Source organism: Heptranchias perlo, chromosome 16 (genome assembly GCF_035084215.1).
Source record: "Heptranchias perlo isolate sHepPer1 chromosome 16, sHepPer1.hap1, whole genome shotgun sequence".
In the NCBI taxonomy this organism is placed as follows: Eukaryota; Metazoa; Chordata; class Chondrichthyes; order Hexanchiformes; family Hexanchidae; genus Heptranchias; species Heptranchias perlo.
In genome coordinates this window covers 63136449-63161513 of record NC_090340.1, presented here as the reverse complement: position 1 = coordinate 63161513, position 25065 = coordinate 63136449, and the positions used below count along the sequence as shown (strand labels likewise).

At 50.7% G+C, this 25065-nt stretch overlaps 1 protein-coding gene across 1 annotated transcript in view; it reads left to right on the top strand.

Annotated features, from left to right (window-relative positions):
• Nucleotides 1-3590: 3590 nt before the first annotated feature.
• The window catches only part of uba2 (ubiquitin-like modifier activating enzyme 2), a 39071-nt gene continuing 17596 nt past the window's right edge, over nt 3591-25065 (top strand). The window contains exons 1-9 of the mRNA XM_067998198.1: nt 3591-3761; nt 8689-8772; nt 9728-9798; nt 12868-12932; nt 15241-15341; nt 16815-16936; nt 19841-19908; nt 21538-21659; nt 24082-24181. Coding sequence (XP_067854299.1) covers nt 3624-3761; nt 8689-8772; nt 9728-9798; nt 12868-12932; nt 15241-15341; nt 16815-16936; nt 19841-19908; nt 21538-21659; nt 24082-24181 — 871 coding nt within the window. The 5' untranslated portion in view covers nt 3591-3623. The remainder of the gene's footprint in view (nt 3762-8688; nt 8773-9727; nt 9799-12867; nt 12933-15240; nt 15342-16814; nt 16937-19840; nt 19909-21537; nt 21660-24081; nt 24182-25065) is intronic.

The following is a 25065-nucleotide window of genomic DNA, read 5'->3' as shown; positions in this document are numbered from 1 at the left end:
TCTGAACTCCAATGAGTAGAGTCCCACTCTACTCAACCTCTCCTCATATGTCCACCCCCGCATCCCTGGGATTAACCGAGTGAACCTTCTTTGCACTGCCTCGAGAGCAAGTATGTCTTTTCTTAAGTATGGACACCAAAACTGTACGCAGTATTCCAGGTGCGGTCTCACCAATACCTTATATAACTGCAGCAATACCTTCCTGTTTTTATATTCTATCCCCCGAGCAATAAAAGCCAACATTCTGTTGGCCTTCTTGATCACCTGCTGCACCTGCATACTAACTTTTTGATTTTCTTGCACTAGGACCCCCAGATCCCTTTGTACTGCAGTACTTTCCAGTTTCTCACCATTAAGATAATAACTTGCTCTCTGATTTTTCGTGCCAAAGTGCATAACCTCACATTTTCCAATATTGTATTGCATCTGCCAAATCTCCGCCCACTCACCCAGCCTGTCTATATCCCCATGTAGGTTTTTTATGTCCTCCTCACTCTCTACCTTCCCTCCCATCTTTATATCATCTGCAAACTTTGATACGTTACACTCGGTCCCCTCCTCCAAATCATTAATATAGATTGTAAAGAGTTGGGGACCCAGCACCGACCCCTGCGGAACACCACTGGCTACTGGTTGCCAGTCCAAGAATGAACCATTTATCCCAACTCTCTGCTTCCGGTTAGATAACCAATCCTCCACCCATGCCAGAATATTACCCCCAATCCAGTGATTCTTTATCTTGAGCAATAATCTTTTATGTGGCACCTTGTCGAATGCCTTCTGGAAGTCTAAATACACTATGTCCACTGGTTCCCCTTTATCCACCCTGTACGTTATGTCCTCAAAGAACTCAAGCAAATTTGTCAGATATGACTTCCCCTTCATAAAGCCATGCTGACTTTGTCCTATTAAATTATGTTTATCCAAATGTTCCGCTACTGTCTCCTTAATAATAGACTCCAAAATTTTACCCACCACAGATGTTAGGAGAGATTGAGTAGAATGGGCCTATACTCTCTGGAGTTTGGAAGAATGAGAGGTGATCTCATTGAAACATATAAGATTCTGAGGGGGGCTTGACAGGGTAGATGCTGAGAGGCTGTTTCCCCTGGCTGGAGAGTCTAGAACTAGGGGACATAGTCTCAAGATAAGGGGTTGGGCCATTTAGGACTGAGATGAGAGGGAATTTCTTCACTCAGAGGGTGGTGAATCTTTGGAATTCTCTACCCCAGAGGGCTGTGGAAGCTGAGTCGTTGAGTATATTCCAAGGTTGAGATCGATAGATTTTTGGACTCTAGGGGAATCAAGTGATATGGGGATCGGGCAGGAAAGTGGAATTGAGGTTGAAGATCAGCCATGATCTGATTGAATGGCGGAGCAGGCTCGAGGGGCACCGCGTGGATGGGCATGTTGGGTGACCAATGGGTGGAGCCTAGGGGGCGGGACTGTTGAAGGGAGGAGGTCATGTGATGAAACCTCCAGGAATATATCCAGCCAGAGTTGGCAACCCTACCTGAACCAGCTGAGCTCGTGGGGGAGCCAACAAAGTACCTTCAATCTACCCCCATTTTGAAGAAAGTTGTATATTGCTTCTACGCAGAGGTGAAGCTACGGTGGAGGTCCTATTAATGGTACCTGTAGGTGACGCTGCTGTGGGAGGTCCTGTTACTGGTACATTCATAACATTGCCCATCTCTGCTCATCTGCTGCTGAAACCCTCATCCATGCCTTTGTTACCTCTAGACTGGACCATCCCAATACTCTCTTGGCTGGCCTCCCATCTTTCACCCTCTGTAAACTTGAGCTCATCCAAAACTCTGCTGCCCGTAACCTAACTCGCACCAAGTCCCGTTCTCCCATCACCCCCTGTGCTCGCTGACCTACATCGGCTCCCGGTCCAGGAACACCTCAGTTTTAAAATTCTCATCCTTGTTTTCAAATCCCTCCATGGCCTCGACCCTCCCTATCTCTGTAACCTCCTTCAGCCCCTACAACCCTCTGAGATCTCTGCGCTCCTTCAATTCTGGTCTCTGCGCATCCCCGATTTCCATCGCTCCACCATTGGCGGCCGTGCCTTCAGCTGCCTAGGCCCTAAGCTCTGGAATTCCCTCCCTAAACCTCTCCGCCTCTACCTCTCTCTCCTTTAAGATGCTCCTTAAAACCTACCTCTTTGACCAAGCTTTTGATCACCTGTCCTAATATCTCCTCATGTGGCTTGGTGTCAAATTTTGTTTGATAATCGCTCCTGTGAAGCATTTTGGGATGTTTTACTACAATAAAGGTGCTATATAAACGCAAGGTGAATTTCAATATTGATAAGTGTGAGGTGGTGCATTTTGGTAGGAAGAATGAGGGGGCCACACACTGCTTGGATAATAAGAGTCCAAACGGGATAGAGGAGCAAAGGGATCTGGGGGTACAGATACACAAATCACTAAAAGCAGCGACGCAGGTTAATAAGGCCATAAAAAAGGCAAATCAAGGATTAGGTTTCATTTCTAAAGGGATAGAATTGAAAAGCAGAGAAGTTATGTTAAATGTGTATAGAACCTTGGTTAGACCACACTTGGAGTATTGTGAACAGTTCTGGTCTCCATATTATAAAAAGGATATAGAGACATTGGAGAAGGTGTAAATAAAAACTCACAAGGACGATACCAGAATGGAGAGGACATCCTTATCAGGTAAGGCTGAACCGGCTGGGGCTCCGGGAGACTGAGGGGTGACCTGATAGAGGTCTTTAGGATAATGAAAGGGTTTGAGAGAGAAAATGTTTCCACTTGTGGGGGAGATCAAAACTAGAGGCCATAAATATAAAATAGTCACTAATAAATCCAATAGGGAATTCAGGAGAAACTTATTTGCATTTAAGGGGAAGCTTGATAAGTAAATGAGGGAGAAAGGAATAGAAGGATCTGCTGATAGGGTGAGATGAAGGAGGGAGGGTGGGGCATAGACCTGATGGGCCGAATGGCCTCTTTCTGTGCTGTTGTTGCTGTGGGCGGGAGGTCCCCGTTAGCGGAGCCTGTGGGCGGGAGGTCCCGTTAGCGGAGCCTGTGGGCGGGAGGTCCCGTTAGCGGAGCCTGTGGGCGGCGCTGCGGCGGGAGGTCTCGTTAGCGGAGCCTGTGGGCGGGAGGTCCCGTTAGCGGAGCCTGTGGGCGGCGCTGCGGCGGGAGGTCTCGTTAGCGGAGCCTGTGGGCGGGAGGTCCCGTTAGCGGAGCCTGTGGGCGGGAGGTCCCGTTAGCGGAGCCTGTGGGCGGCGCTGCGGCGGGAGGTCCCCGTTAGCGGAGCCTGTGGGCGGGAGGTCCCGTTAGCGGAGCCTGTGGGCGGGAGGTCCCGTTAGCGGAGCCTGTGGGCGGCGCTGCGGCGGGAGGTCCCCGTTAGCGGAGCCTGTGGGCGGGAGGTCCCGTTAGCGGAGCCTGTGGGCGGCGCTGCGGCGGGAGGTCCCCGTTAGCGGAGCCTGTGGGCGGCGCTGCGGCGGGAGGTCCCCGTTAGCGGAGCCTGTGGGCGGGAGGTCCCGTTAGCGGAGCCTGTGGGCGGCGCTGCAGCCGGAGGCCGCGATCGAGCCCCGGACTTTGCCTCGGCGAGCGTTGCCCCGACCCGGGGCCTTTGGCTGTGTTAAGATGGCGCTGGTCGGCCCGCTCTCCCGCGCTCTGTCGGAGCGGTTGTCCCAGTGCCGGTTGCTGGTGGTGGGCGCCGGCGGCATCGGCTGCGAACTCCTCAAAAACCTGGTCCTCGGCGGCTTCAGGGACATCGAGGTGGTAAGGAACGGAGAAGCCGAGGTGGCGGGGAAGGCCGGCCGGCCGGCCGGGCGGGCAGGCGAGGGGGGCGGGAAAGGCCGGGGATGAGGCGCCGGCAGGGCCACGGGGTCCCGCGTTCCGGGGACCCACCGACTTACCTCAGCTCCAGGAGGTCGGAGCAGCAGCGAGTGCGGCCTCGGCGCCACGGTCTGGCGGGATGGTGTGACCGGGGGGTCGGCCCCGGGCCTGGGTCTCGCCGCGGGGTTTGAACCGGGCTTTAAGCGCCAAATGGGTAGAGAGGCCGCATAAGGGTCCCGGGCAGGGGGTGTGATTATGCCCGGGAAATGGGGCCCCGGGCAGTGGGTGTTTATGTACCCAGGCAATGAGGCCCGGTCTGGGGGGGTGGTGAATGTGCCCGGTCTGGGGGGGTGGTGAATGTGCCCGGTCTGGGGGGGGGGTGAATGTGCCCAGTCAGTCTGTGGGGGGGGGTGAATGTGCCCGGTCAGTCTGTGGGGGGGGTGAATGTGCCCGGTCTGGGGGGGGGGTGAATGTGCCCGGTCAGTCTGTGGGGGGGGGTGAATGTGCCCGGTCAGTTGGGGGGGGTGAATGTGCCCGGTCTGGGGGGGGGGTGAATGTGCCCGGTCAGTCTGTGGGGGGGGGTGAATGTGCCCGGTCTGGGGGGGTGGTGAATGTGCCCGGTCTGGGGGGGGGGTGAATGTGCCCAGTCAGTTGGGGGGGGTGAATGTGCCCGGTCTGGGGGGGGGTGAATGTGCCCGGTCAGTCTGTGGGGGGGGGTGAATGTGCCCGGTCAGTGGGGGGGGGGTGAATGTGCCCGGTCAGTTGGGGGGGGTGAATGTGCCCGGTCTGGGGGGGGGTGAATGTGCCCGGTCAGTCTGTGGGGGGGGGGTGAATGTGCCCGGTCAGTGGGGGGGGGGGTGAATGTGCCCGGTCAGTGGGGGGGGGGGGTGAATGTGCCCGGTCAGTGGGGGGGGGGGGGTGAATGTGCCCGGTCAGTCTGTGGGGGGGGGTGAATGTGCCCGGTCAGTGGGGGGGGGGGTGAATGTGCCCGGTCAGTGGGGGGGGGGTGAATGTGCCCGGTCAGTGGGGGGGGGGGTGAATGTGCCCGGTCAGTGGGGGGGGGGGTGAATGTGCCCGGTCAGTGGGGGGGGGGGTGAATGTGCCCGGTCAGTGGGGGGGGGGGTGAATGTGCCCGGTCAGTGGGGGGGGGGGTGAATGTGCCCGGTCAGTGGGGGGGGTGAATGTGCCCGGTCAGTGGGGGGGGGGGGTGAATGTGCCCGGTCAGTGGGGGGGGGGGGTGAATGTGCCCGGTCAGTGGGGGGGGGGGGTGAATGTGCCCGGTCAGTGGGGGGGGGGGGGTGAATGTGCCCGGTCAGTGGGGGGGGGGGGTGAATGTGCCCGGTCAGTGGGGGGGGGGGGTGAATGTGCCCGGTCAGTGGGGGGGGGGGGTGAATGTGCCCGGTCAGTGGGGGGGGGGGGTGAATGTGCCCGGTCAGTGGGGGGGGGGGGTGAATGTGCCCGGTCAGTGGGGGGGGTGAATGTGCCCGGTCTGTGGGGGGGGGTGAATGTGCCCAGTCAGTCTGTGGGAGGGGGGTGGGGTGAATGTGCCCGGTCTGTGGGGGGTGAATGTGCCCGGTCTGGGGGGGGGGGGTGAATGTGCCTGGTCTTGGGGGGGGGGGGGCGAATGTGCCCGGTCTGGGGGGGGGTGAATGTGCCCGGTCTGGGGGGGGTGAATGTGCCCGGTCTGGGGGGGGGTGAATGTGCCCGGTCTGGGGGGGGGTGAATGTGCCCGGTCTGGGGGGGGGTGAATGTGCCCGGTCTGGTGGGGGGTGAATGTGCCCGGTCTGGTGGGGGGTGAATGTGCCCGGTCAGTGGGGGGGGGGGGGGGTGAATGTGCCCGGTCTGGTGGGGGGTGAATGTGCCCGGTCTGTGGGGGGGGGTGAATGTGCCCGGTCTGTGGGGGGGGGTAAATGTGCCCGGTCTGGGGGGGGGTGAATGTGCCCGGTCTGGGGGGGGGTGAATGTGCCCGGTCTGGGGGGGGGTGAATGTGCCCGGTCTGGGGGGGGTGAATGTGCCCGGTCTGGGGGGGGTGAATGTGCCCGGTCTGGGGGGTGAATGTGCCCGGTCTGGGGGGTGAATGTGCCCGGACAAGGATACTGAGGGTACAGTGTAGGAGCTCAGGCCTGTGTTCCCCAGCTCCAAGGCAGGAGGGGAAGGTGCTGGGATCCAGGGGGCCAAAAATCCTCCAGTGGGGATATTCAGCTAAACCGGTGTTTGGGGCCAGTGGGAGACGAGAGAGTTTGAGCTGCCAACACTCCCACAGTGACTACCGCCACCCAGACCCTGCCCTGCCCTGCCCAGCCCAGCTCACCCATCCTCGCTGGCTCCCCATCCCCTCAACACGTTGTATTTAAGGTCCTTTCGCGGTCTCGTCCTACTTTCCCGGACTCTTCAGTCCCCCGGTCACAGATGAGGAAGGCCGTTCGGTCCATCTAAATTCATTCCCCCCCCCCCCACCCCCATTGCACCATCCAGTTGTTAAATTATTCTGGGGTTTTGGTCTCCACTGCTCTCCCTGGTATGTCCGTTCCAAGTGTTGGTTGGTCTTTGTGTGAAGAATTTCCTGATTATCAGTCCAAAATTTACCTTTGATGAGTTTGTGTCTGTCCCCTTGTCCTACTATTGCAATATTCCAGACTTACCTGCTCCATTTTACTTAACTATCTTTTATTCCTCTATAAGGTCATGTCTCAGTTGCCTCCTTTCCGAGCTCTTCTCTCCTCTGTCTCCCTTGTGTCTCTGTGACCAGAGCTGGACACAGTTCTGAAGGTGTGGTCTGACCAGAGCTCTGTACGGTTTGATCAGAACTTAGAATCATAGAAAGGTTACCGCACGGAAGGAGGCCATTTGGCCCATCGAGTCCACGCTGGCTCTATGCAAGAGCAATCCAGCTCGTCCCACTCCCTCGCCCTATCCCCATCGCCCTGCAAATTTTTTCCTTTCAAGTACTTATCCAGTTCCCTTTCGAAGGCCATGATTGAACCTGCCTCCACCACCCCGTAGGGCAGTGCATTCCAGATCATAACCACTCGCTGTGACTTTTATTCTAGTCTTTTTTTGACTGTATAATTCAACATTCTATTGGCTTTGTTGATTGCTGCTCTGCATTGGTTGAGTGTCACTTCCAGCCTCCAGTGTCAGTTTGGCTCAGTTGGTCGCGCTCTCACCTCTGAGTCAGAAGGTCGTGGGTTCAAGCCCCACTCTCGAGACTTGAGCACATAATCCAGGCTGGCGCACGGGATCTTTCACATCCACCCGAGAGGGCAAACGTTGGTTTAACGTCTCGTCTGAAAGATGGCACCTCTGACAGTGCGGCACTCCCTCAGTACTGCTCTGGGAGTGCCAGCCTGGATTATGTGCTCAAGTCTCTGGAGTGAGGCTTGAACCCACCTTCTGACTCAGGCGAGAGTGCTGCCCACTGAGCCACGGCGGACATCCCTGGATGAGCTGACATTGACTTTCACTTCCACTGCCTTCAGACTGATCACAGTGGCTTTGGATTTGCGGCTTTGCCAAATGTATAGGTTTCGCTCCGACAAACTACTTACTTTTGGACCCTGAGTACTTTTGCTTATAATGGCGGCAGATGGAACGTTCCGTAAGAGCAGCAGAAGGAGCTGGAATAATCAGGGACAAAGGTAAAGAAGAAATAAACAATTACATTGCGTTTTATCACATGAAAGTGCAGTTACTGTTGTGCAGATTGTCTGCTGCTGACAGAGCACTAACTGCACTCCAAAAGTGCTTCATTATATGAAACACTTTGAGACAGTGACAATGTGATAAGGCACTATATAAATGTAACTTTTTTTCCTCCTTTCTCCCTGTTCATTCCATTTGGCCCATTGCACCAAAGCTGGCTCTCTGCTAGAACCATCATCCCCTTAATCCTATTCCCTGCCATTTTCCCCATACCCTTTTCCCTTTTGAAAGCTATTCTGGATTCAGCTTCCCCTCGATGTCTCTGGTGGGGTCTTCAATGTCCCAACATCCCTCTGCATAAAACCATTCTCCTTTGTTCTTTTGTGATCTTAAATTCATGTCCTCTAGTTGCTAGCTCACCAACCAGTGGAAATAGTTTTTCCCGATTTACCTTATCAAAACGCCTCCTAATTTTCAATACCTCTATCAGATTTCCTCCTAACCTCCTCCGTTTGAATGAAAAGAGCCCCAGTTTCTCTAGTCTCTCCTCATATCGAAAGCTTCTCATCCCTGGTATCACAATGAATCCCTTCAGTACCCTCTCCAGGGGCTTGACATCCTTCCTAAAGTAGAACACCCCAACCTCGACACATTACGGTTTGACCTTAAGGTTGCTTAAATAGAATTATCTGTTAACTTGAATTTAAATAGTGCAAAAAAAAACCTCCCTTGCTGCTTTATTAAATTGCTTAATTTGAACTTTTGAGCACATAAACAACTTTGAATTAACACTAGATTGTACTAGAACTCTAGCCTAACCAATGATTTGTACAGGTTTATCTTTACCTTATTGCTTTTGTATTCCATGTCCCAGTTGATAAACCCTGGGATCCCTTAAGATTTTTTTTTAAAAAACAACTTTATTAACTTGTTTATCAACCTGTCCCCCTGGTCTTGCTCGTTGGTTGGATGTGAATTCTCCCGCTCGTTGATTTCCTAATTCTCGGTGTCATTGGAGGAGGAGGAGGGGCGTTCCAGATTTAGACCTTCTGATTTCTTTTTCAATTTCCCCTCTGCCCTTGTGGACAACTTCTGGAGTCTGGTTTGAGATTGGAAACTTACTGTGTAGGGGGAAGAGATGATTTCCGACCCTGTGGATCTGCTTCACTTTTGTGCCATCTTTGGAACAGACTAAGCTTTGTAATGGTCAACCTTCACTTGCTTCCAGGTTGATTTGGATACGATCGATGTCAGCAATCTCAATCGGCAGTTTCTCTTCCAGAAGAAACATGTTGGAAAATCAAAAGCTCAGGTAAGAGACAGCCACCATCTGATTTTCCTTGCCTCAGTAAAGCGCTTTGCGACATAATTCTACATTAAAGCTTCTGTATAAATACGGGTTTTAAATGTTCCGTGACTGTATTTTAAAAAAAAAATCTTGCATTATAAAGCTAGACGATTTTTGTCTGGTTCTCTCACCTGGCAGCTACCCTGTAATTGCAAAGGGTTCGAGCTTAGGAAGAAACCTCACCGTTTCCTCCCCATGACTGGTTTCCCTGCAGTTGCCTCCCTGAGGAGATTAGGCTGGGGAGACTGTATGAATTGTACACGGTCTGTTGGAATAGCCTTTCTTCATTCTGCCCTTTTTTTAAGCTTCTTTCAGTAAGAAAGAGAAAAAGACTTGCATTTCTATAGCACCTTTCACGACCTCAGGACGTCCCAAAGCGCTTTACAGCCAATGAATTACTACTTTTTGAATTGTAGTCATAAGGTTGTGGGCTCGAGTCCCACTCCAGAGACTTGTGCACAAAAAAATCTAGGCCGACACTTCCAGAGCAGTACTGAGGGAGTGCTGCACTGTTGGAGGTGCCGTCTTTGGGATGAGGCGTTAAACCGAGGCCCCGACTGCGCTCTCAGGTGGATATAAAAGATCCCACGGCACTATTTCGAAGAAGAGCAAGGGCTCCCCGGTGTACTGGGCCAATATTTATCCATCAACCAACATCACTTTTTAAAAAAAAAAAGTATTATCTGCTCACTATCTCATTGCTGTTTGTGGGATCTTGCTGTGTGCAAATTGGCTGCTGGGCTTTCTACATTACAACAATGACTACACTTCAATAGTACTTAATTGGCTGTTAGGCGTTTTGGGAAGTCCTGAGGTCATGAAAGGAGCTGTAGAAATGCAAGTCTGTCGTTTTATCATTTACCGGCTGGATGGGACTGGTCTGCGTTTTGTTTGACCCTCTATTTAATTTGGTTTTCAGGTGGCCAAGGAGAGCGCCCTACAGTTTTGCCCCGAGGCCAAAATTACAGCTTATCACGACAGCATCATGAAGTAAGTTTTATCTTTTGTCGGCCCTTGTTCTGGGTCGTGGAGGGTGTGTCTGCAGAACGATGTGTTTTCTTTTTTAAGGTGATGGTTGGGTGAGCTCCTGTGCTACCCGAGGAATTGGGGACTGGCAGTGAATCTGATGGGTGAGAGAGTGCACTGAGCTCGGGGTAATCTGGTACTTCTGTCCGAGATCAGGCAGTGGCTGTTACTGCCGACACACTAAAAGAAAGAGAGAAAGAACTTGCATTTCTATAGCGCCTTTCATGACCTCAGGACATCCAAAAGCGCTTTACAGCCAATGAAGTACTTTTGAATTGTAGTCACTGTTGTAATGTAGGAAACGCGACAGCCAATTTGCGCACAGCAAGATCCCACCAACAGTAATGTGGTAATGACCAGATAATCTATTTTTTTAGTCATGTTGGTTGAGGGATGAATATTGGCCCAGGCGATCGGAGGGAACTCCCCCGCTCTGGGAGCCACGGGATCCTGAGGGCCTCGGTTTAAAGTCTCATCCGAAAGCCGGCAGTGCGGCGCTCCCTCCGACGGCGCGGCGCTCCCTCAGCACTGGCCCTCCGACGGCGCGGCGCTCCCTCAGCACTGGCCCTCCGACGGCGCGGCGCTCCCTCAGTACTGGCCCTCCGACGGCGCGGCGTTCCCTCAGTACTGGCGCTCCCTCAGCACTGGCCCTCCGACGGCGCGGCGCTCCCTCAGCACTGGCCCTCCGACGGCACGGCGCTCCCTCAGCACTGGCCCTCCGACGGCGCGGCGCTCCCTCAGCACTGACCCTCCGACGGCGCGGCGCTCCCTCAGCACTGGCCCTCCGACGGCGCGGCGCTCCCTCAGCACTGGCCCTCCGACGGCGCGGCGCTCCCTCAGCACTGGCCCTCCGACGGCGCGGCGCTCCCTCAGCACTGGCCCTCCGACGGCGCGGCGCTCCCTCAGCACTGGCCCTCCGACGGCGCGGCGCTCCCTCAGCACTGGCCCTCCGACGGCGCGGCGCTCCCTCAGCACTGGCCCTCCGACGGCGCGGCGCTCCCTCAGCACTGGCCCTCCGACGGCGCGGCGCTCCCTCAGCACTGGCCCTCCGACGGCGCGGCGCTCCCTCAGCACTGGCCCTCCGACGGCGCGGCGCTCCCTCAGCACTGGCCCTCCGACGGCGCGGCGCTCCCTCAGCACTGGCCCTCCGACGGCGCGGCGCTCCCTCAGCACTGGCCCTCCGACGGCGCGGCGCTCCCTCAGCACTGGCCCTCCGACGGCGCGGCGCTCCCTCAGCACTGGCCCTCCGACGGCGCGGCGCTCCCCTCAGCACTGGCCCTCCGACGGCGCGGCGCTCCCTCAGCACTGGCCCTCCGACGGCGCGGCGCTCCCTCAGCACTGGCCCTCCGACGGCGCGGCGCTCCCTCAGCACTGGCCCTCCGACGGCGCGGCGCTCCCTCAGCACTGGCCCTCCGACGGCGCGGCGCTCCCTCAGCACTGGCCCTCCGACGGCGCGGCGCTCCCTCAGCACTGGCCCTCCGACGGCGCGGCGCTCCCTCAGCACTGGCCCTCCGACGGCGCGGCGCTCCCTCAGCACTGGCCCCTCCGACGGCGCGGCGCTCCCTCAGCTCTACACTGGGAGTGTCAGCCTAGATTTTGTGCTCAAGTCTCAAAAGGGGTGATTGGTTAACTCCTCTGCCACTCGCTTTGTGGTGTATCATGAGGGCATCCTCACTCAACATACACTGTTCATCTGGTCAGAGCACTCTGGACTGATAATTGGATTAACAGTCACTTCTTTAACAACCCTATTGTTGCAGTAGATTTGAATACGGTTTGATACAACTGAGTGTCTTGCTAGGCCATTTCAGAGGGCAGTTAAGAGTCAACCATGTTTGGTGTGGGGACTGGAGTCACACACAGGCCCAGACCGGGTAAGGACGGCAGGTTTACTTCCCCAAAGGACATTAATGAACCAGTTGGATTCTTAACGACAATCCGACAGTTTCATGGTCACTTTTACTGATACCTGCTTTTCAGGGGTACGGTAGCGTAGTGGTTATGTTACTGGGCTAGTAATCCAGAGGCCTGGACTAAAATCCAGAGTCACGAGTTCAAATCCCGCCACGGCGGCTGGCGAATTTAAATTCAATTAATTAAATAAAAATCTGGAATTAAAATACTAGTATCAGTAATGATGGCCATGAAACTACCGGATTGTCGTAAAAACCCATCTGGTTCACTAATGTCCTTTAGGGAAGGAAACCTGCCGTCCTTACCCGGTCTGGCCTATATGTGACTCCAGACCCACAGCAATGTGGTTGATTCTTAATTGCCCTCTGAAATGGCCTAGCAAGCCACTCAGTTGTAAAAATCTCTCGCTAGGGATGGGCAATAAATGCCGGCCTTGCCAGCGACGCCCACATCCCGTGAACGAATAAAAAAAAAAAAATTCGCTCCCTATCAGCGCTGTGGGAGAACCTTCACCACACGGACTGCAGCGCTTCAAGAAGGCGGCTCACCACCACCTTCTCGAGGGGCAACTCGGGACCGGCATTAAATGCCAGCGACGCCCACATCCCGAGAATGAATTTTAAAAAAAATTGTCAACTAATTGTAAGTTCCTGATGCGGTACTAGCAGGCTCAGCTTTGTTGGATCAAATGGCCATTTCTCCATCTTGACTGTTCTTGCGTTAAGTTACGTTTTCCGTGCCTGAATGATCAGGGTAAAAAAAACGGCAATGTGATGACTCCCCGTTGCCTCAGTCAGTACAGATGCTGCGCAGTGTGGAACTGAGCCTCCAGTCACAGCTCCATCTACAGGTACTTGAATCTCAGCCCTGCAGTGCACGGCGACCTGTCTTCAGCTCGTTTCTCTGCTCTCTTGCCATGCTCCAGGCCTTCAAATTTACCCTTTCAACTTGCTGAGCCATCGGGGCAATGAGCAAGAGGTTGGGAATTATGGTGCAGCATTACAGGAGAATCTTACAGTGCAGTTGTGAAAGAGCTGTTGAGAGAACAGCTCGTAGACTTGATTTTTTTTGTGTGGTAACCTGTTTAAAAGAGACCTTTCATTTTTTCTTCCCCCGCAGCCCAGATTATAACGTGGAATTCTTCAGGCAATTTACGCTTGTGATGAATGCTCTGGATAACAGGGGTAAGGATTTCGGGGGCTTGGGCTCTGCTGGTTTTCAGCAAGAGTAATTGACGGTTGACTAACGCAAACAAGGGCAATGGATATTTGCTGATTTGGAAGGAAAGTTGCAGGATTTACTTTCTGAACTGTGATCTGACCACACAAATGATGAATAAATACATTACATTCATCGAAGGAACAGGAGGAGGCTATTCAGCCCCTTGAGCCATTCTATTACATCATGGCTGATCTGTACCTTAAGCCCATTTACCTGCCTTTGATCCATATCCCTTGATACCCTTACCCCCCCCCCCCCCCCCCCCCCCCCCCCCCCCCGGCTCTTTACCCATTGCCCTGCAAATTTTTCCCCTTCAAGTATTTCTTAATGCCCTTACCCAACAAAAATCAGTCTGTTTTTTAGACTGGAGGGAAGTATACCCCAGGGGTCAGTATTAGGACCACTGATCTTTTTGATATGTATTAATGACCTGGTCTTGGGTATAGAGGGTATAATTTCAAAGTTTGCAGATGACACAAAACTCAAATATAGTAAACAATGTGGAGGATAATAACAGTCTTCAGGAGGACAGAGACAGACTGGTGAAATGGGCAGACACATGGCAGATGAAATTTAACACAGAGAAGTGTGAAGTGATACATTTTGATAGGAAGAATGAAGAGAGGCAATATAAACTAAATGGTACAATTTTAAAGGGGGTGCAGGAACAGAGAGACCTGGGGGTGTACGTACACAAATCTCTGAAGGTGGCAGGACAGGTTGAGAAGGCTATTAAAAAAGCATATGGGTCCTGGGCTTTATTAATAGAAGCACAGAGTACATAAGCAAGGATGTTATGCTAAACCTTCATAAAACACTGGTTAGGCCTCAGCTGGAGTATTGTGTTCAATTCTGGGCACCGCATTTTAAGAAGGATGTCAAGGCCTCAGAGGGTGCAGAAGAGATTTGCTAGAATGGTGCTAGGGATAAGGGACTTCAGTAATCTGGAGAAGCTGGGATTGTTCTCCTTAGAACAGAGAAGCTTAAGGGGAGATTTGATAGAAGTGTTCAAAATCATGAAGGGTTTTGATAGAGTAAATAAGGAGAAACTGTTTCCAGTGGCAGGAGGGTCGGTCACCAGAGGACACAGATTTACGGTGATTGGCAAAAGAACCAGAGGTGACATGAGGAAACATTTTTTTATGCACAGAGTTGTTATGATCTGGAATGCGCTGCCTGAAAGGGCGGTGGAAGCAGATTCAATAATAACTTTCAAAAGGGAATTGGATAAAAACTTGAAGGTGAAAAATTTAGCAGGCTATGGGGAAAGAGCAGGGCAATGGGACTAATTGGATAGCTCTTTCAAAGAGCTGGCATGGGCCGAATGGCCTCCTTCTGTGCGATAACATGCTATGATTTGTCCAATCCCCCCCTTTTGAAAGTTATTATTGAATCTGCTTCCACCGCCCTTTCAGGCAGCGCATTCCAGATCATAACAACTCGCTCCGTGAAAACACGTTTTTTCCTTTATCATTTTAAACACCTCGATCAGGTCACCCCTCAACCTTCTAAACTCAAGGGACTACAACCAAAGTTTGTGTAAAAAGAAAATTATACTTTCCCTCTCCCTAATCCAGGGCACTGAGGGCAGTTGTAGAACTCCCGCTCCTGCCTTGAATGAGACCAACTGAGCTCGAACCTGGGAGCTTCCCGATCTGTGTGGCTCAATGAGTCGCTGCCTTAACCAAGGAGCCATCGGGGAAGCAAATGTTAACGGTCATTCGGCTCAGAAATTGCCAGAATCGAGAGGCCGTTCAGAATGTTTCCGTTGCCAGCAGCGTGATGGGAATGGTGAGATCAGTGCAACGGCTTCCTCTTGTGGTTTCAGGCTGTGTAACAATTTCTCACCGAGTCAAAGTTCTGTACGTGACTGGCCCACAAGTTCACCAGCTGGATTTCAGCAGACAGCAATACTCACGCTCATTGTGTTAAAGGAGCAGCTAACTTGAGGGGAGAAGTATTTACAGTGTGTAGGACAGTGACCTCCAGCTGTGCACTGGCACAGAGCAACACAGCTGTCTCTGTCCTGGGCCAGGATCACTTGGTGTTGGAACAGTCTAGCGTTCTTTCCCCTCTAACCCACGATGGTTAAACTCTCTCCCAGTCTGTACTGGGACAGAACTCTCTCAGATTACAAACATGAACTGTGTGGTACGTTTTGTTTAGATTACCTGCATGTTCGGTTGCTTGAACGAACAGCAATTGCTGCTTCACGGTCGTAATTTACAGACCCCTAATGTCGCATCCGTTCGATCTATTTTATTTCTCCAGCTGCCCGTAACCACGTGAATAGAATGTGTTTAGCTGCTGACATTCCTCTTATAGAGAGTGGGACTGCAGGATACCTCGGCCAAGTCACTGTCATCAAAAAGGTATCGAGCATCACTCATTTAAAAAAGAACAACATTTTCTCCCAATTTCCTTCGCTCCTCTCCAGAAGGTGCTGACTTTCGCTGGGGTCCGGCTTCCATGGGCACCGGCTGCCCTCAGTTAATATGAGTTTTAATTGAGTGTTGGCTGAGTAGTCGGTGGTGGAGGTCGAAATGGCTAACCTTGATGCTGTCCTCACCTAGCGACTATGTACATGCACCTTCCCAGCAGGTATCGCTGAATGGTGATGGGGAGTGGGAACTCTGCATGAGATTTATTGTCCCCAGCTCAAACTCCGTTCCCTTGCCACTGACTCCATCTCTCTCCCTGGCCAATGTCTGAGGCTGAACCAGACCGTTCGCAACCTTGGCATCCTATTTGACCCTGAGATGAGCTGTCGACTCTCATATCCTCTCATCACCAAAACTGCCTACTTACATTTCCATAACACGGCCTGTCTCCACCCTTGCCTCAGCTATCTGCAGAAACCCTTATCCATGCCTATTTTACCTCCAGACTCGACCATTCCAATGCTCTCCTGGCCGGCCTCCCATCTTCCACCTTCCATAAACTTGAGCACATCCAAAACTCTGCTGCCCATAACCTAATTTGCACCAAGTCCCATTCACCCATCACCCCGTGCTCGCTGACCTACATTGGCTCCCGGTCCAGGAATGCCTCGATTTTAAAATTCTCATCCTTGTTTTCCAATCCCTCTATGGCCTCGCTCCTCCCAATCTCTGTAACCTCCTCCAGCCCAGCAACCCTTCGAGATCTCTGCACCTCTCCAATTCTTGCTACTTGCGCATCCCCGATTTTAATCGCTGCACCATTGGCTGCCTAGGCCCTAAGCTCTGGAATTCCCTCCCAAAATCTCTCTGCCTCGCTACCTCCCTCTCCTCCTTTAAAACCTACCTCTTTGATCACGAGTTTAGTCACCTGTCCTAATATCTCCTCCTTTGGCTTGGTGTCAAATTTTGTCTGATAATCGCTCCTGTGAAGCGCCGTGGGACATTTTGCTGCGTTAAAGGCGCTGTTTAAATGCAAGTTGTTGTTATATCCTCGCTCTACCCCAGGAGAAGCTAATTGCAGTTCCCCAACTATTTGATGCTGTTCGGGATCAGCTAACTCAAATGTGGGTGTGAACATGAAGTGGTTCTGGTATTGGATGTGCATTCTCAAATGCCTGTTTTGGGATAAGTCCCCACATTGGCCTCATCCTTGAGTGTTCATTTGAAAACTGCAGCACCTTCGATGAATTTAAAAACTTGCCAAGACATTGCCGTCCTCGCCCTTGGTTCCGTCCTCTCTGAGGATTGCACAGGCACAACTTTCCTCAGAGCTGTCACCTTTCACTTTATCGTACACGGACTTTTCTCAAACATAGCACAGCGGAGGCAGTTTCAGTGCGAGTCTGGAACCTGTCCTGATGCTGCTGAAATTACCATTTGCTGTTGTCAATCACCTTCTTGCAGGGAGTAACAGAATGCTACGAGTGCCAGCCCAAACCAACACAGAAAACATTTCCAGGTTGCACAATCCGAAACACTCCTTCAGAACCAATCCATTGTATCGTATGGGCAAAGTACCTCTTCAAGTAAGGAGCAGCGGTGTGTGTGTGCGTGCGCCGGTTGTGGGGGGTTGCGTGCCGGTCGGGAGGGGGGGGGGCTTGCGCGCGCGCGCGCGCCGGTTGGGAGAAGGGCACGCACGCGTGTGTCTGCATAACTAAGATGAAATGGTTGACAATGTGTGTGCTTCGGGCTTGCTTTGTACACGTCTGTGGATTGTACACCTTGTGTCAGATACCGGACTTGGAGGAGGGGGGAGAGCTTGATTTTTTTTTTCAATGCAGTAGTGGATTTTTGAATTTGCGAGGCACCGTGTGCGCTAGAGGCGCTTTGGACCCACAGCCGACCCAAATACACGCCGCAGCCCCTATAGCCAAGTGGTTAAGGTCCTGGACTAGTGATCCAGAGGTTGAGTGTTAAAACCCACCATGGCAAATTGTAAAAATTGAATTCAATAAATCTAGTGATTTGTGGGTTGGCACTAGAAAAAATGACAATGAAAACTGCCGGATTGTTGTAGAAACCCGACTAGTTCACTAATGACCTTCAAGAAGGGGAACCTGCTACTTCTTCCCAGTTTGGTCGACATCTTAGGCAAGGTAATGCTCGTGGGGTTGGGGGTAATATATCAGCACGGATAGAAGATTGGTTAACGGACAGAAAACAGAGTTGGGATAGAACCATAAAAAAGAGCACAGAAGGAGGCCATTCGGTCCATCGTGTCCACGCCGGCTCGAGGAACAACCAGGTGCCCATTCTAATCCCACCTTCTAGCACCCGGTTCGTAACCCTGCAGCTTACAGCACTTTAGGTGCAGGTCCAGGTACTTTTAAGAAGAGTTGATAAACGGGTCATTCTTAGGTTGGCAGGCAGTAACTAGTAGAATGCCACACGGATCAGTGCTTGGGCCTCAGCTATTTACAATCTGTATTAATGACTTAGATGAAGAGACCGAGTGTAATGTATCCAAGTTTGCTGACACTGAAAAGCTGGGTGGGAAAGTAAGCTGTGAGGAGGACACAAAAAGTCTGCAAAGGAATATAGACAGATTAAGTGAGTGGGCAAGAAGGTGGCAGATGGAGTATAATGTGGAGAAATGTGAGGTTATTCACTTTGGTAGGAAGAATAAAAACACACAATATTTTTTAAATGATGAAAAACTATTAAATGTTGTTGTCCAGAGAGATCTGGGTGTCCTGGTACAAGAAGCACAAAGTTAGCATACAGGTACAGCAAGCAATTAGGAAAGCAAATGGCATGTCGGCCTTTATTGCAAGGGGGTTGGAGTATAAGAGTAAGGAAGTCTTGCTACAACTATTACAGGGCTTTGGTGAGACCTCACCTGGAGTACTGTGTACAGTTTTGGTCTCCTTATCTAAGGAAGGATATATTTGCTTTAGAGGCGGTGCAATCAAGGTTCACTAGATTGAATCCTGGGATGAGAGGGTTGTCCTATGAGGAGAGATTGAGTAGAATGGGCCTATACTCTCAGGAGTTTAGAAGAATGAGAGGTGATCTATTGAAACATATAAGATTCTGAGGGGGCTTGACAGGGTAGATGCTGAGAGGTTGTTTCCCCTTGCTGAAGAGTCTAGAACTAGGGGGGCATAGTCTCAGGATAAGGGGTCGGCCGTTCAAGACATGGAAACATAGAAAGTAGGAGCAGGAGTAGGCCTTCAAGCCTGTCCGCCATTCAATATGATCATGGCTGATCCTCTATCTCAATAACCATATTCCCGCGCTCTCCCCATACCCCTTGATGCCTTTTGTGTCTAGAAATCTATCTAGCTCCTTCTTAAATATATTCAGTGACTTGGCCTCCACTGCCTTCTGTGGTAGAGAATTTCACAGGTTCACCACCCTCTGAGTGAAGAAATTTCTCCTCATCTCAGTCCTAAATGTCCTACCCCTTATCCTGAGACTGTGACCCCCTTGTTCTGGACCTCCCAGCCAGGGGAAACATCCTCCCTGCATCCAGTCTGTCCAGCCCTGTCAGAATTTTATATGTTTCAATGAGATCCTCTCTCATTCTTCTAAACTCGAGTGAATACAGGCCGAGTCGACCCAATCTCTCCTCATACGACAGTCCTGCCATCCCAGGAATCAGTCTGGTGAACGTTCGCTGCACTCACTCTATGGCAAGTATATCCTTTCTTAGGTAAGGAGACCAAAACTGCACACAGTACTGCACACACGACTGAGATGAGTAATTTCTTCAGTCAGAGGGTTGTGAATGTTTGGAAATCTTTGGGCTGTGGATGCTGAATTGTTGAGTATGTTTAATGCTGAGATAGATGGATTTTTGGGCTCCAGGGAATATGAGAATCGGGCAGGAAAGTGGAGTTGAGGTTGAAGATCAGCCATGATCTGATTGAATGGCGGAGCAGGCTCGCGTGGCCATATGGCCTGCTTCTGCTCCTCTTTATGTTCTTATCTCACTCCAGTCCCGCACTACACGGTTGATCCTTAATGCTGTCAGGGCAACTAGAGAGAGGCAATAAATGGCCATTCCAGCATCGCTCACATCCTGAGACCAAATATTTTTTTAAGAAAATATTCACATTACTTTTTAGTGTGGCCTCAAAAGGTGTTAGTGAACCTATGCATTGGATCTGTACAATAAGAAAGGACTTGATGCATTGGGATTCTGTGCAATAAACACATTTCGTCCATTGGGATTTTGAGCAATCATAAAAATTTGATGCAGGGCGAAGCCATTCAGCCCGCTCGTGCCTGTATTAACTCCCTTCCCCGAGCTATCTGCTCTCACCCCATATCCTTGCTATTTTGCTTCTGGTATTTCATTTGCTTTTAAATGTCACGGTCGACACGTTGATGGGAAAGGATTTGGCCTGTTGGGAATGCGTCTGTCAGGGCAGGTGATCATCCAGCACAAAATGGAAGTGTGTTAATATTTTCTGTTCTTTCTGTAGCCAGTTGTTTGGAGAGGAAGATGCTGATCAGGAAGTATCGCCCGACACAGCCGACCCAGAGGCTGCCTGTAAGTACAAGACCGAGCCTCGTGCAAGTTCCCCTTAATTTAACCCGCAATAAACTGACATAAAGAGGTGACAGTCTGGCCAGCAGCAAGATATAAAGTACAACCTGGCTGAGTGCGAGAACTGCACTGTGGTCCCTTTAACAAAGTTGTAGTCTCTTCGTCAGAACATAGTCCCTTTCCAAAGTTAGTTTAGGACACGACATATATGCCTGATTTCTCTCCTCTCTGCCTATCGGGAAAGACTGAGCAGGCTGGGGCTCTTTTCTCTTGAAAAGAAGACTAAGGGGTGACCTGATAGAATTCTTTAAGATTATGAAAGGGTTTGATAGGGTAGACGTAGGGAAGATTTTTCTACTTGTGGGGGAGACCAGAACTAGGGGCCATAAATATGATCGTCACTAATAAATCAGTTAAGGAATTGAGGAGAAACTTCTTTACCCAGAAAGTGGTGAGAATGTGGAATTTGCTACCACATGGAGTGGTTGAGGCAAATAGCATAGATGGCTTTAAGGGGAAGCTTGATAAACACAAGAGGGAGAAAGGAATAGAAGGATATGCTGATAGGGTGAGATGAAATAAGGTGGAGGAGGCTCGTTCGGAGCATAAACACTGATATAGACCAACTGTGCAGAATGGTCTGTTTCTGTACTGTGTAATTTTATGCCTCTCCTGAATATGCTGACTCCTTGCTGGATTTGTCCAGTTCACTTGGCATCTTTTGTAATCAGACCAGTTAGGTCAGTTGTTCAACCCGAAGTTAAGGGCTGTGCTCCGTGCTCCCTCCCGTTTTAGTGCTCTCTTTCTGAGAGACATTTACTGTTCCACAAGTGACAGTCACAACCCAATATATCGTCAAATGGTCATTGTTTATGTTTGAGCCTCGATTGTTGGCTGTGAAATCCCTGATGGTAAAATAGCCAAGACTGAGCCTATCCTCACCTACTGCCACACACACACACACACACTTTCCACTGGAGCACTGAATGGAGATCGGGAGCACTTCTCCCCCATTCCCTAGCCCCAGTGACGCTCTGGCTAATTGTTGCACCCCAACCACCACTCCACTGGGATCAAATAATCCGGCACAGTCTGGGGTGGGAATCTGGGGCCCTCTGGGTCTGTATGACTCACCGCATAAACTCCCTGAGCTATCCGTGACCATGTGTGTTTTTCAAAAATTCTTTCCCTAAACTCTTTCCAGTGGCAGAAGGGTCGGTGTCCAGAGGACACAGATTTACAGTGATTGGCAAAAGAACCAGAGGGGAGATGAGGAAACATTTTTTTACACTGCGAGTTATGATCTGGAATGCGCTGCCTGAAAGGGCGGTGGAAGCAGATTCAATAGTAACTTTCAAAAGGGAATTGGATAAATACTTGAAAAGGAAAAATCTGCAAGGCTACAGGGAAAGAGCAGGGGAGTGTGACTAATTGGATAGCTCTTTCAAAGAGCCAGCACAGAGACAATGGGACGAATGGCCTCCTTCTGTGCTGTATGAGTTTAATGATTCTCCCCATCGCTATCCAGCTGCAGTTCAGCCTGTGTTGTATCGGGGACCTAAGGCAGCGTTGGGGATAGGGTGTTTTTTTCTTTTATGTTCCTAAGTGTGTTTGCGAATTGCTTCCTGGTAGGGGAGCTGTCGGATGCAGCAGCGAGGGCAGGAGCCTCCAATGAAGACGGTGGCATCAAACGTATCTCCACAAAGGACTGGGCCAGATCCACTGGGTATGATCCAGTCAAAATATTCAACAAGGTACTGTCATTGAGACTTTCTGAGCCCCTTGTTACTTGGTGAACAGTCATGGCTCAGTGGGTAAAAACACGGCCTGCTGTGATACTGAGCTACACAGATCCGACAGTCCTATGTTCAGCCCCTGGTTTGTGCAGAGTTATGAACTGACTCATTAGGGGGGAAGCAGAATCGTTCAGAACAAAATGGTGACAAATCAGAACATAAATAGGAGCAGGAGCAGGCCATACGGCCCCTCGAGACTGCTCTGTCATTCAATAAGATCATGGCTGATCTTCGACCTCAACTCCACTTTCCCGCTCGATCCCCATATCCTTTGATTCATTTAAAGTCCAAATTCTCAGCCTTGAATATACTCAACAACTGAGCATCCACAACCCTTTGGGGTAGAGAATTCCAAAGATTCACAACTCTGAGTGAAGAAATTCCTCCTTATCTCAGTCTTAAATGTCCGACCCCTTGTCCTGTGAGTATGCCCCCTAGTTCTAGACTCTCCAGTCAGCATCTACCCTGTCAAGCCCTCTCAGAATCTTATATGCTTCAATGAGATCACCTCTCATTCTTCTAAACTCCAGAGAGTATAGGCCCATTCTACTCAATCTCTCCTCATAGGACAACCCTCTCATCTCAGGATTCAATCTAGTGAACCTTCATTGCACTGCCTCTAAAGCAAATATATCCTTCCTTAGATAAGGAGACCAAAACTGTACACAGTACTCCAGGTGAGGTCTCACCAAAGCCCTGGACAATTGTAGTAAGACCTCCTTACTCTTATACTCCAACTCCCTTGAAATAAAGGCCAGCATGCCATTTGCCTTCCTATTGTTCATGTTTCAACAGGTGAAAATTATCCAGCTGTTCCACGTTATCCCCATTTCCTCGTGTAATTATTGCAGCTGGTGATGGCCTCAACCTGCCACTGTGGCTCAGCAGGTAAATGTAGTAGTACTGAGCCGGACACAGCAGTGGGTCCCAGGTTCAATAACTAACCTCGGCCAGTTACGGTCTCGGCGCTCCTGGGCTGGGGAATGAAAAAATCAGCCTGCTCCTGATGGCTGACCACTTATCACTTCTGGAAATCTGTGGCTATCACTTGAAGACAAATAGCCTGCCTGGGCTCACACATGAAGTGCAGCCACTTGGGATAAGTACAAGAAAGAAAGACTTGCATTTATATAGCGCCTTTCATGACCTCATGACGTCCCAAAGCACTTTACAGCCATTGAAGTACTTTTGAAGTGTAGTCACTGTTGTATTGCAGGAAACGTGGCAGTCAATTTATGCACATCAAGATCCCACAAACAGCAATGTGATAATGACCAGATAATCTGTTTGTCATATTGGTTGAGGGATAAATATTGGCCCGGAGACCAGGGAGAACTTTGAAATAGTGGCTGTGGAATCTTTTACAACATAAGATATAGGAGCGGGGGTAGGCCATGCGGCCCCTCGAATCTGCTCCGCCATTTAACAAGATCATAGCTGATCTTTGACCTCAACTCCACTTTCCTGTCCGATCCCTATTTCCCTTAGAGTCCAAAAATCTATTGATCTCAACCTTGAATATACTTAATGACTGAGCGTCCACAGCCCTCTGTGTAGAGAATTCCAAAGATTCACCACCCTCTGAGTGAAGAAATTTCTCCTCATCTCAGTCCTAAATCGCCCACCCCTTATCCTGAGACTATGTCCCTTAGTTCGAGATTCTCCAGCCAAGGAAAACAGCCTCTCAGCATCTACCCTGTCAAGCCCCCTCAGAATCTTATATGCTTCAATCAGATCACCTCTCATTCTTCTAAACTCCAGAGAGTATAGGCCCATTCTACTCAATCTCTCCTCATAGGATAACCCTCTCATCCCAGGAATCAATCTAGTGAACCTTTGTTGCACCGTTTCTAAAGCAAGTATGTCCTTCCTTAGATAAGGAGACCAAAACTGTACACAGTGCTCCAGGTGTGGTCTCACCAAAGCCCTGTACAATTGTAATAAGACTTCCTTACTCTTGTACTCCAACCCCCTTGCAATAAAGGCCAACATAACCATTTGTGAGGGCAGACAGGGCCTCGGTTTAACATCTCATCCGAAAGTATTGGCACTGGGAATGTCAGGCTGGATTTTGTGCTCAAGTCTTTGTAGTGGAACTTGAGCCCATGACCTTCTGCCTCAGAAGTGAGAGTGAGCAGCCAGTAGGCACCGAGATCAGTTGTCGTGCCCCCTGCTGCTAAATCAGAGATCGGCTAACTCGGCAGTGGCCAGGGACTGATCCTGGGATATTATGGTCTGTATGGCTCAGCACTACACTAGGCGTTAGGGAAGTAGAATGATATTGTTTAAACCAAAGCTGACGACTGGTACAGACCGAGAGTTGCTGCGATCTGTTATTTTTTTTTAATCTTGAAGATTTTTACGCACTGATCTTTTTTAGCTTTTCAGGGATGATATAAAGTACTTGCTCACAATGGACAAACTGTGGCGCAAAAGAAAAGCGCCGGTCCCATTAGACTGGGCAACGGTAGAAAAGTTTGGTAAGTGTAATATTAGATCATGGTCTTGACTTTTAATCGTGCTCTCCTCTCCTCACCCTGTCCCACCTCGAATGCATTGACTCCTTGGGGTGCATTTCCATGGGGGCTAGGTGTCCTTTGATACATTTTCCCTCACGAGTGAGCCTTGGCCGCAAGTGCTATTCTACCATGGGGGACAGCGCCACCTAGCCCAATGGTGTCGTCACAGGATTTCCACACATGCACACTTCCATCAAGGTGATTGGATGTGGATCAGGAGTGGGACTCCTGGTTGCTTCTTTTCCCCCCTCTCTAGCCCAGAAATACTGAGGCCAATTGATGTGCTGTTGCTGCCATGCTGAATGGATTGACGCAGATCATCTGATCCATACGACTCGGGTACTCACTGGATAAACTCACTGGGACACCCTGGAAGCATATGCAGCGGTCTGAAGTTGCAAGGAGATGAGTTTCCGAATGGCTCGTGTGACAAAGGCAGGATGTGACTGACCCATGTGTACTAGGGAGGTCCCAGGTTTGATCCCTAAGTGCTGAGATAACTAACCTTAGTCAGGGCAGCAGGTGGAGTTCTGCAGGTAGCCCCGGTGCCTCTGGACTAGAGAAGGGGAGAGCACCTTTCATAGCCGAATAGTCTATTGATAGTCAATGTCTGGGCTCCCATATAAAGATTGGCCACTTGTATGGGGCACCGGGGGGAGTTGCACATCCCCAGCAAGGAGCTAGTGCCGGGAGAGGAGGGCGGGGGAGAAAACATAGACTTTGGATCCTGGGACTGTCTTAAATTAAATGCCATTGCTGCTCAGATTCTTGGTTAGAAGGTACATGACAGGTTAATTCTAATCACTCATGGTAAAATAGAACGACCATTACTGCTGTGTGGTAGT